The sequence below is a fragment of the Spermophilus citellus genome, assembly GCF_964194105.1.
Source record: "Spermophilus citellus genome assembly, chromosome: 6".
Classification (NCBI taxonomy): Eukaryota; Metazoa; Chordata; class Mammalia; order Rodentia; family Sciuridae; genus Spermophilus; species Spermophilus citellus.
The window spans coordinates 155000656-155013477 of NC_138187.1; the positions used below are offsets into that span (position 1 = coordinate 155000656).

General features: G+C 39.4%; 1 protein-coding gene across 4 annotated transcripts in view; it reads right to left on the reverse strand.

Moving 5' to 3' along the window:
* Positions 1–12822, reverse strand: part of RASAL2 (RAS protein activator like 2) — a 357274-nt gene that overhangs the window by 41574 nt on the left and 302878 nt on the right. For all 4 annotated transcript variants that reach the window (XM_081300551.1, XM_081300550.1, XM_081300549.1 and 1 more), the window contains exon 6: positions 1416–1569. In XM_081300551.1, coding sequence (XP_081156677.1) covers positions 1416–1569 — 154 coding nt within the window. The remainder of the gene's footprint in view (positions 1–1415; positions 1570–12822) is intronic.

Consider the following 12822-nt stretch of genomic DNA (forward strand, 5'->3'; position numbering starts at 1 on the left):
GGGGTTGTGACTCAGTGGTAAAGTGCTTGCCTAGCATGTGTGAGGTACTGGGTTTGATTCTAAGCACCACATATAAATAAATAAATAAAGATAAAGGTCCATTGACAACTAAAAAAAAAATTAAAAAAAAAAGAAGAAATATCCCATCTATTTGCCAACCACCCAACACTGGGCTTACTATACAGTCTGTTAAATTGAGTTCCATAAATAAGGAACATTTCAATGATTTTTATTAAAAAGAACATTAATAAATGACCTGCCCAAATTGCTGAAGTTTGCTCACACATTAACTCAATCTCAGGTCATAATTATGTAAATCAAATTAGATTACATGTTCTGATATGGCAGGTACTTGCATGGTGTGTCTGAGTACCTGAAATGTGGCTGATCCAAATTGAGTTGTGCTGTAATTATAAAAACTTCTGATTTTGAAGATGTAGTATTAAAAGTAGAATATAAAAATATCTCATTGATAACTTTATATTACATGCTGATATGAGAATATTTGGACTAAATAAAATTTAAAATTATATATATAGCTTACATTATATTTCTTTTGGGCAGTGTTGGTTCATAAGGACAGAAACCAAATATCTTTCACTTTCTACAATATCTAGCATAGGACTCAATTAAATTCTAACCCTAATAATTACTTACACAATCTCTCTCTCTCTCTCTCTCTCTCTCTCTCTCTCTCTCTCTCTCTCTCTTTCACACACACACACACACACACACACACACACACACAATATTCACATTTAACATGCAAATAGTCAACTGTTTAAATTTAGCTGGGGAAGGAGAAATTACTTTATAAAATGTGATAGTCTTATTTTCTGATGAAGGGCAATTTGTTCATTCAAGAAATTAGGCACCTACAATGTGCTAGGGATCAAGCTAGGTGCAGGGGATTATAGAATAAAGACATAGGCCTTGATCTAAAACTGCTTATATTGTAGCTAAAAAAAATATTGAGTCAAATTCCCCCCCAAAAACATTAAAATTGGGACTTTAGGATTTCAGGAGAAAAATAACAACATAGTAGGTATCATCCTTATCAATACTAAAAAATTAACATTTTAGTAAGCTATTGTTAGTTCTGTAACCTCTGCTGAGATGTACTAAGCACCCCCTCCCCTTTTCTTTTTTGGTGCTAATCTAGTGCTCTACCATTGAGATAAACTCTCAACCCCCAACTTTTTAAAATGCAGGCAACGGCCAAAGGAATGAAATGCTAGCATTAAGAACTTTAATTATAAATATAATTTGTTTAATAAATTACCAATTTTCCTTTACAATTAGTTAATTTTTTTAGCAACAGAAAAGCAGTTAAAATCATCAAATCAGAACATGACAGTAATGAAATCATAAAGTTACTGGATAGAAAATCTTACTTTTTATTTTTTGTTTTTTACCTCAAAGCAGAAGTCTTGCCCAAGGATGCTGCTATGAAGTGGTTTTACTGCTACGGGCTCCCCTCGACCAAGATCCAGACATTCTACTGCGCTGCAGGGGCTCAGCAAGGATTCATGAGAACGTGATTCTTTCAGTTTAGGCAGCCCACGAGCCCTAAATGTAGAATATATTTCAGGTAGAGTTACCTTGGCCAACAAGGAAATGAGGGTCTAGTGTAATGAAGGCTTGTGAAAAATGAACAAGTATGTAAAGACAAAAGTAAAGGAGGAAAAAATTAAAATTTTATAATAATAGTAGTAATCATATTCATGTGGCACACATAACCATACAACCATGTGAACATGGACATATTTTTTTTTCAACAAAGCACAAAAACACAATAATTTTACTAGTCTCAAAGGAGCTCAAAGCTCCTCCACAAACATTATTTTTTAACCTCATTCTTATATTGGAAGATGCAGAAATCTATGCTATTCAGGTTATATCTCCTCTTAAAGCACTGACAAAATAGTGGTTGAACCCTCATTTTGTTTCTTTTTACTCTGACAGAATAAATACACACACACACACACACACACACACACACAGTGCCAAACTTTTTAGCATAGGACTCCCTCAAAGGGAAATATCCTGATTTCCACCTCAATGTGGAATTCTTTTCTGGCAAGGTTTTACTTCTATCCATGCTTCACAGTATAAATGTGAATAACACAAAAAAAATGCCTTGAAAAAGGTTCTCACCATGAAAAAATATGCCCAAACTCTTTCATATAGAAGAACAGATCTTTGTTGACACTGTTCAAATGTTCTGGCTGATTTTATTTCCTAGTTGTTTTAAAAAAGAATGTGGGAATCATGCTTCTTGTCACTATAGGAGTTGGTATTACAGTCTTTCCTCTTGAAAGAATTAAAGGAGTGAAACAATATGAAGTACAATATTCCTGAATCCAGAACTGAATGGTTATGCAGTTTTACTCAATAATTATAGTATTTATTGACTGAAACACCCAGAAATAAACACATGTATTTCAAGTAGAAGTAGTAAGTAATAAGAATAAAAAGAAATGCCTGTGTAAAGACATTTGTTTTTGTAAAGTACACTAAATAAACTACTTCATTCATTTCTTGAAATAAGCAGGGTAACATTAAATGGAACTGAAACACTAATGCCAGAGTAGTATTTAGTTAAAAAGTTATACGATTCAAGAAACTAGATTCAAGAAACTAGCATTAAAGACTGTTCTTTCTCCATTTCTATTTGTTTCAAACTCTATGAAATAAGAGACATCTAAAACTACTAGGACTTTATTAGTCCATTCTTTTCTCCCCAACAAAATCAACTGCCATTTAAAGATTAGGCTGAAAAAAAATGTGTGTTCTGATATTCAGCAATTTTTAAAGTAAAGAAGTCCACATTATATATCCTACTAAGAAGGCAAGGTAAGCATAAAAGGTACTAATGCCATAATGTATGTAAAAATATAATACTGTAATAGTTTCACATTTATTTCTCTTTGTGCTTCTGAGTAAGACATTGACATGTTTTTAGTAATGTGCTGCAAATATAGCACATCAATTATAAATAAATAAATGCTAAATTTTTTTTGCTTTAATTATATCATATAACCTTTCCCTATATGCTACACGAAGCCAGGGTGGGGCAATGGGACACTACTAACATCTTTCTTAAACGAATGTAAAACAATTTCAATCCATCTTTCTCAAAAAGAGTTCCTGGAGGGAAAAGCCTCTCATGTTCTAGGGGTGAGCATTTTACCAGGAAAGATTAATTTATATTGTAAACAGGAGAAGGTATGCCCAAAAGCTAACCTTTACTTTTTAAATTCTCCAGGAAAAGTTTTCTAAAACACAGTTATTTCAAACAAAATAAATGTCTACCTACATGAAACAATTGTACAGCCACCTGGTGGTGCAACCCCAAATCATAGCGATGCCACATGTCCAATATAGCAAGTCACTTTCTGAACTACATCTCAGAAAACGATTCTCTGTTTAGAAGACAGAAACCAATAGAAGATGGTTTCCCTGCTGACTTTGGTTACTGATACCATCTTTGGATACGTGCTATCCAGGTGTTATTCAAGTCTTCAACAGAAGCAGAACAGAAAGGCAAACACTGAACAAGAAGTCATCTTCATCCAAACGCTGCAGGACAAGTAGTATGCCTTCCTCTCTTCCTTCAGGCTGCATCTAGCCCCTTGGGTAACACAAACAAGGTACCTGGGCTCAAGGCTGGGCCTGTTGCCATGGTGCTACACCTATAAGGAGATTAGACGTGGAAGGCAGCAGGAAGAAGCTTCGGCTTGAAGGACACAGAGCATATGCTCTGCAAACTTGGCAAAGGTGACTATTTTAAAACAGAAAGGAAGGAATGTTGAAGCCCCTACCCATTTCCATTAACAGTTTTCAGTCGAAGCTGGTAGAGCAGAAACTGAGGCAACTCTGGTGGTAGAGGAGAATCTCATATATTAAAAATTTGATTAGGAACAAATCTAATTAGCTTTAGCTTGCTTCATATACGATTCTTAATCTCTCACTAGTAAGTATTTCTACATTCTATCTTGCAAGTAAAATCTTTCTCTCACACTTCTGTTTCCTCTAGCTTATTGTTTCTTATTGTGCTTACCCATGAACTTATCTGGGTTACACATGTGTTCTTCTTTCAGAGGAAGGTGGATAAAATTATTTTTTCATTGTGTTTCCAATGCAATCTAACTTCCAATAGCAGCCATAAACATATTATAGTGAACTGTCTGGAATTATAATTCAACTCTTCCTAATTACTGAAATTTCGATTATTAATACATAGTTCAGAATCTCCCATTGTTCAGTATGTGCATATATACCCACATGAATCAAAAGCCAAATTACTCACATGTTCAACATTACTACTGAATAAATAAGCAAGCCCTTCCTGAATTAGGAAGACAGTGTCTCTGTGAAGACAGAAGTAATTCCCAGTGAAGCAAGATTACAGTAAACAGGAAAATCGAGTAGCCTGGGAATGGCTCAGGGTGGTGGTGGGAAGCATTTTCTGTGCAAATATTTTGATATAAAAGCATTGGTAACCCCAAGTCTTTACTTTTTCTTGTATCTTCATATGAATTGATTTTTCTTCAATCTACTATCTATAGAGTTAGAGCAGCCATGTGGCACCACAGTTTACTCCTCCAATGGAAAGTAGAATTTAATGGGAGAATGATGAGTTTAAAACTAATTTTTTTTTCCAGTCCATTCTGACATTAGGTTTCATTAAGAAACCTAATCCAGCCTCAAAAGTAGATGTTGTAAGTCCCTCGATCCCTGGCCAGGTTCTTTTTCTGATTCCCCTAACCCCTGCACCATCAGCCTAAATACCATATTTCTTGATTTAACTGGAAAAAATGCTTCCAAGAGGGCAATTTTACTTCTAACTAAGGAACACCACTTACATTTCTGTTTTAATGTCATCAGCACCATGAAAATAAGGGTTAAATATCTAATTGCTTTGCTGTTGAAGATTACCTGCTACTTATGACCTATTTAAGAGATAAACTACAGGGCAAAAGAGGCTTTCTGTTACTACTATGTTGCTTTAACCCTCATCCCTATCTGAAATTAGTCTTAAAAGCTAAAAGTGAAGGCTGGGGAACCAACACCCAACAGTAGATACACTAATGAAGGAAAATAAAAAGGAGTAAAAGAACTCTGATTAGTGCAATTTAAAATAAAACACAGCTGGATTTTTCTCAGCTTACCCAATCAATTTTCTAAAAAAGCCACATTCCCCACCACCCTAGCTCCAATGATGCTTGGACGTGCTTGCTCAATCTGCCACATGTTTACAGAATCAGTTCCAAATTTAGGAACTGGGAAACTTTTAATTAAAAATGCTTATTGCCACACAAAATCCTGGACTCAGTGCAGGTGAGTTTCTGCTTGGCTTGGCAGTTATGATTCCAGATGGCTTCACTGAATTCCAGAAGGGACAGTTTAGATAGCAAGATAGATGCAGCAACATACCTATGTTTTAACCAGTTTGTATTCCTAAGGCACTCATTTTGTTTGAAAATTTCCCAGGTAGTAATGAAAAATATTCAGTATCAATAAATTTATATGTAGTCCAATAAGGTTTTAAAAAATTGCACTGAGATCATTTGGGAAAAATGTAATTATACCTGCTCTCCAGATTTCATTTTTTCCAATCAGGTATTTTGCAAAAGTAAACATTGTAAAAATTTCCCTCCCTGGACTGGGGTTGGGGGCGGGGTAGAGGAAGTAGGGCTCATTCACAAGAGTTCTATTGTGTACTAAAAAACGTGTCTTCCCTGAGGATTTCGATTTATGGTTTATGCACTGCAGGTAAAGCCAGTATAGTGTCCCTGATGCTCATGTTACTTGCTGATTTTTATGTTAGCTTAAAAATATACACCACATAAAAAGCTATTTATGGAAGCACAGTCTATGCTGCAGATCTTCCTCTCCCTGCTCTCAGCCTCCAGACAGGATAGTCTAATGAGCTCAGCTGCTAAGGATAAAGAAAGATATTGGTCAGCCTAAATTGTCACTTAAAGTGAGCAAATGCATGGTAAGAAAATTTGTCATCACAGAAAAAAATGATATCCCATGTACATGTAATGAAGGTGAATGTAAGGAGAAGGATTATAAATATTAAAACATGTTCTGGGAGTAGAAAATTCTACTTCCCTTCAATATGACCGACACTAGGGAACAAATTCTTTATAGAAACTGCACTATATTATAATATGCTTTTTTTTGGCTCTGAAGTTGCAAATGGATTAAGATCTACTAGTACCAATTATATGAATTGAACACAACTATATTGAATTAAAAAAAAACATGAAATCAAACTTCACTCATAATCCAACTCAATGAACATATTAAAGAGTGAGTGAAAAGACTTAATACTTTTTTCTTTTATTGAATTTAATTGCTAGAGTTTTAACTTCACTATTGCCTTAAGATTAAGGTTTAGGGTGAAAGATTAATAAAAGAGGAAAGAACCAGAGAAGTTTAAAGACATTTACATTTTAATTATTATTAAACTCAGAATAATTTGCTTTCTCATTAGGCTAATAAGTGAATTTCTGTATAGATCCATCTATTTATCCAATAGCTACTTGCTATGTACTGCACATAGGCGTTCTACTAGAGGTAGGTGCAAGAAACACACAAGATAAGAAGAAAGGCAGTTTATATATAGTCTAGAGAGTTAACAATGCCTTGTAGTACAATGAAATTAGACTTATGAAAAAGAATGCAAAAGAGGCTCTGTCAGTATTTAGGGGATCTTAAATTGGAGGTTCAGATTAGATTTCTTGGAGGAAAAAGTTAAGTGAAGTTGTGACCTTCAAATGGATGGACTTCATAATATGCAAGTGTCCTGCCAAGAGACCTAGATGGAATGGATAGCATGTGAAAAGACCTGTAATAAAAGTATGCAAAGCCTGGTGTGCTGAGACACTGAAAGAAATTCAGAGTGCAGCCCTTGTGTATGGATGTGGTGGGGACAGGTGGTTGGTAGGAGAGTGGTAAATCATGAGGGCTGAGAGAGATCATGATAGGACTTGTAGTAATGGGCTTTTCAGTTTGATCACAAGACCAGGGGATGAACATATGAAGGTTTTGGGTGGTAGGAGGGGAATGACATGATCAGATGTGTATCTTAGCAAGACTACTTTGGCTAAGGAGAAGAGAAAGGAAGGGGTACAAAATGGAGAGAAAAAGTGAAAGACTACGAGACTAGTTCATAGATTATGGTAGTAATCTAAGTAAAGATCATGAACTAGACAGGCAGAAATGGGTAAGAAGTAGATGAAATTAAGAGATATATAGGACGAAATTAGGCCTTGGTGACTGCAACATTGTCAGTGTCAGGGAGAACTGTAAAATCAAAGATGACTGGTCATTTCTGTCCTGAACCATAGGATAGAAAAATGGTAATGTCCTTCATGGGAATAGGAAATATGAGGCAATGCTGGTTGAATAGAGAGTAGAAACGAAAGCAAGTTTTATACAATTTGGGTTTGAGGTTGCTGTGGCAATAGATATGAATAGTGAAAGAGGACATGTGGAAATAACCTGAGGAATATCAACATTTAAATCTATAAAACTGACAGAGATTGAGAAATATGAAAGAGAAAAACTAGGTGTTTCAAGTATCATAAGAAACCCAGAGATGAGAGGTCTCAGAGGCGGAAGACTGTCTACTATTATAGAAAATCAAGTGTGTTAAGAGACTAATACTAGCCCCTGGATTTAGGAATTGAGAGGTAATTGGAGACTTTTACAAGAGGAGTTTTTAGGGAATGGAAATGACAAATGAAATTGCACTGGGTTGGAAACAAAAATAAAAAAAAACAAATCAAAAAACCAGATGAGATGTGAAAAAATGGAGCAAAAACAATTGTCTGAAAAAAATGGCAACAGTGAAATAGCTAGAGGGAAACTAAAAAAAAAAAATACAAAAAATATTTTAATGTTTTCCCCTAAAACAAGAAAGTGTTAACACTTTTGGTAAAATTCAAGAGTTCAGAAGGATAGATGGCAAAGAACAAATAAGGGTACCCTTTTTGATCTCCTATAGAAAATGCCATTACCAATTCCTATGAATTCTTCTAGAATTTTTTTTATATAGGCAGCCCTCTCTTGCCCTATTTATATATATACAAAATTTTAGAAATTATGTGTTTATTATAGGAATATATTAATATATGATATACCTAGCCTAGTTATCTCATTAGATCAGAAGCCAGCTTGTCACAAGTTATGAAGGATTCATTTCTGTTTTCTGTAAAAATATCAGGGTGTCTGTAGGGCCTGGCCATTAGTTGATGTTGTAAAGCTGATTGGAATGCCTGCCTGTGCCCTGAACTCACCCATGTCCGGTTTTCCCTGACCATATAACAACCCTTTCCTAAACCTTAGTGATGCCTCATAGATTCTGGCCTTCCCTGGCTGGATAACGACCCTCTCTGAGTCTCTAAGATCTCCATAAATTCTGATGCCAGGGCCAGCAAAAATGTAAACTTGTGTTATGCTCCTCAGAGTGTTGTTATCTGTAACCCCCCTTTGTGTAACTTTTTGGGCTATAAAACTGGGCCACAAAGAAGCCTCGCCGCTGTCCTTGGCTCCCACGATTTTGATGGGCAAAGCAGCCCGGCAGGTCGAAATAATAAGCTTGCTTTAATTTGATTTTAATTGGAGTCAGTGGTCTTTTCTTGCATCGTGGTCTAACATTTTGGAGGCCCCAGTGAGATCAAACTGCAGGACCAGACTGCAATATCAGGCTTCTGGAAATTCTGAAGTTGGACCTTCGCTCCCGGGCTCCGGGTTGGAGAGCCACTCTAGGGGGTGCGCACCTTGAGACATTCCAAGGCCCCAGGGTGAGCCTTTGGTGGAGAGCTGGAGTGAACTGCCGCACTAAAACAATTAGCAAGCATCTGGTGGAAGAGGCCTCCATAGGTAAGTGGTGCCTTTATAACATCTGATAGCCGGTTAAGGGAGATCTCTTTTGATGACAGAGAGGTGGCCTGGAGAGGTTCACATATACTCCTGTCTGGACAGTAACGAGAAATCGTTCTGGTCCTCTGTTCTGTTCTGTAGGGAATTCCTCAGGAAGGGTAGAGAGGTGCCGATGGGCATGCACGCACTCCTACCCTGGAGCTTTAGCAAGACGTTGCATTGCTCCTCTGTTTTTCTGTTTCGGTGCTGTGTTTGTGTTTCCTTGTGTTTTGTTCTGTGTTCTATATGTTTTTATCTGTCTTTTGTTGTGTGACTTCTGTGGTGAAACTTAAGGAAAGTGGACATCAAAATGGGTAATAAAGCAAGTAAGCCTGATAGCCCTTTGAACTCTGTTTTAAGGAATTTTGATAAACTTTACCCCTCTTTTGTTAAGCAGAGCTATGATTATCCCATCACCAAGAATCACATCCGAACTTTCTGTGAGGCAGAATGGCCCACTTTTGGAGTCGGCTGGCCCCCTGAGGGCACCTTTGATCCCCAGGTGGCATGGGCTGTAACTAATGCCACTCTTGGCAACCCTGGCCACCCAGATCAAATAGGATATATCCTACCCTGGGCAGAAGCAACAACTAATCCACCCCCTTGGATGAAGGTTTGTATGGTCCAGAATGGACAGGGAGGGTAGGCCCTGACTGTGACCAAAAAAAACTTCCCAGGAGCCCTCAATTAAGAGCCCTGTATTACAGGACGCTCAGGAGGATTTCCTTCCCCCCACCCCCACAGTGGGGCTCCTCTTTATCTCCCTGCCGCTGGTTCGGGGACAATGGAGACAGCTGCAAAAACTGCACCACCATCTCCCTCCCCCTCCCCTGAGCCGCTGCAACTACCTCATTCCACCACTCCTTCTGCTATCACTTCCCCAAATAAGCCAGCGCCTGTTCTACCCCCTCCCCATACCCGACAGGGTAGCCCCTATGGAAGGCCTGATTCTATCCCCTCCCCAGGCAGACCCACAGGCACTGTTTCTATTTCTATCCCAGAGGAAGAGGTGACTCCCGCCCCTGTCCTTCCTCTCTGCCAGGTTCCAGAAGGTCATTATATATATGTACCGTTTTCCACAACGGATCTCTACAATTGGAAAATCCAGAATCCCCCCGTTTACTGTGGATCCTTAGTTCCCTGATTTCCCTGGTTGATTCTGTCTTTTTTAATCATCTCCCCACCTGGGATGACTGCCAACAGATTCTGCATACCCTTTTCACTACAGAGGAAAGGGAGTGAATCCTGGCAGAAGCAGCTAAAGCGCTGCCTGGAATAAACTCTTTTATGCATGACGAGAAAACGGAAGTAATCAACTTGGCTTTACCTAAAAGAAGACCAGACTGGGATTATGGAACGGCTGAAGGTAGGAGAGCACTCAGCGATTACCACCGGGCTCTATTAGAGGGTCTTAGGAGGGCAGCTCGAAAGCCCACCAATCTTTCTAAAGTAGCAGAGGTGAAACAAAACCCAGACGAATCGCCTTCAGCTTTTCTCGAAAGGCTCCTAGAGGCATACCGTCTATATACTCCTATAGATCCTGAGGACCCGACAAATCTGAAGGCGATTAACCTGGCTTTTGTAGCTCAGTCAGCCCCAGACATCTGTAAAAAGATTCAAAAGATTGATGGCTTTGCAGGGAAGAATAGGTCAGAATTATTGGAGATAGCCCAAAAGGTGTTTGAAAACAGAGAGAGCCGGGATGATCTACTGATAAGGAAAGTAAATCAGGCCACAATAGCTGCACTAAGGTCTCCTGAAGTTTTCAATTCCAGACAGATGCAGGCGGCACATGGCAGGGGCAAAAGACGGACTCCCCTCCAAATAGATCAGTGTGCTTATTGCTGGGAATATGGACACTGGAAAAATCAGTGCCCCCAATGAAATCGAAAAAGACTTTCCCCCGCTGCAGACCGGAGCCCCTCAGCCAAAACCGGCTCTAACTTTAGAAGAATAGGGGGACCATGGCTCTTTCAAACTAGGCTCCCGAGAGCCAATGGTAACCTTCACAATTGGGAGCCAACCTGCAAATTTCTTGGTGGATACTGGGGCTTCATATTCGGTGTTACAGAAGCCCCTAGGACCCCTCACTAATGAAACTATGGAAGTACAAGGGGCAACAGGAGAAATTAAAAATTATAGATGGACCACAGATCGGACTGTTGATGTAGGACAAGGAACAGTGACTCACTCTTTCATTGTTATCCCTGAATGCCCTTTCCCATTGCTGGGGCGGGACCTTCTAAGCAAACTTCAGGCAACTAGATCATTTTCAGGGGAGATGCCTACACTACAATTGGGGAGTCCTACAAGAGCCTTAACTGTAACATGCCCATTAAGTGAGGAATATCTGCTTTCCCAAAATCCTATCCAAGCTTCAGAGGGAAAATGGAAAAAAACTATTAATCCAAGAAATTCCTGCAGTTTGGGCTGAAGATAACCCTCCGGGGTTAGCTAAACATGTGCCACCAGTCGTAGTCCAACTAACCTCTGGGGCTATGCCCATTTGGGTTAGACAATACCCCATTAGCTCTGAAGCCAGAGAAGGCGTCAAAATTCATAACAGACGTCTCCTAAAAGAGGGAATACTAATTAGATGCCAGTCAACCTGGAACACCCCTTTGCTGCCGGTCCAAAAGCCTGGGACTCATGATTACGGACTGGTACAGGACTTAAGAGAAGCAAACAAACGGGTGGAAACTGTACACCCAACCGTCCCAAACCCTTATACCTTGCTCAGTATGTTGCCACCAGAACATACAGTCTACACCGTATTAGATCTGAAAGATGCATTTTTCTCCATTCCTTTGTCAAAACTGAGTCAGCCCATCTTTGCATTTGAATGGACTGACCTGGAACAGGGGATATCAGGACAACTAACCTGGACTCGACTACCTCAAGAATTTAAGAACTCCCCCACCATCTTTGATGAAGCACTCAACAAAGATTTGAGCCTCTTCCGCAGTGAGTACCCCGAGATAACCTTGCTCCAATATGTGGATGATCTTTTACTAGCAGCAAGGGATGAAAGGGACTGTTTAAGGGCTACCCAGGGTTTATTGAGAACCTTGGATCAATTGGGGTACTGAGTCTCCAAAAAGAAAGCACAAATCTGTTCTCCTCGAGTTACTTATCTAGGATATGAACTGAGGGAAGGGAAAAGGCTGCTATCCCAAGCCCGCATAGAGGCCGTAATGAAGATCCCAATCCCAACTACTAAAAGGCAAGTTAGGGAGTTCCTGGGGGCAGTTGGGTACTGCCGTCTTTGGATACCTGGATTTGCTGAGATTGCCAAGCCTTTATATACTGCAACTGCAGGGGGCAACTCACCCTTAGTTTGGACTGAAGAAAATTAATTAGCCTTTAAAAATCTAAAAAAGGCCCTGGCACAGGCTCCAGCCCTAACCCTCCCTGATATCTCTAAGCCCTTCCATCTGTATGTTCATGAGAAAAAGGGCATTGCAAAAGGGGTTCTTACCGAAAATCTAGGGCCATGGAAAAGGCCTATTGCCTACATTTAAAAAAGGCTGGATCCAGTAGCGTCAGGATGGTCCCCTTGTTTACGAGCCATAGCGGCTACTGCACTTCTGGTGAAGAAAACAGACAAGCTTACCCTAGGGCAGACTCTAACTGTGACTGCCCCTCACGTAGTGGAAGCTCTATTGAGGGATGCCACAAATCATTGGATGTCAAATGCCCGCCTCACTCAATATCAAGCTCTACTCCTAGATAAAGACAGATTAACCTTCAGTAAATCCATGGCCATCAATCCAGCAACTCTGCTGCCGGACAGCAATCCAGAGGAGCCAATTCATGACTGTTCAGAGATGCTGGATGTCATCCAAGGTACTCGACTAGACCTGACTGACATTCCTCTCACCA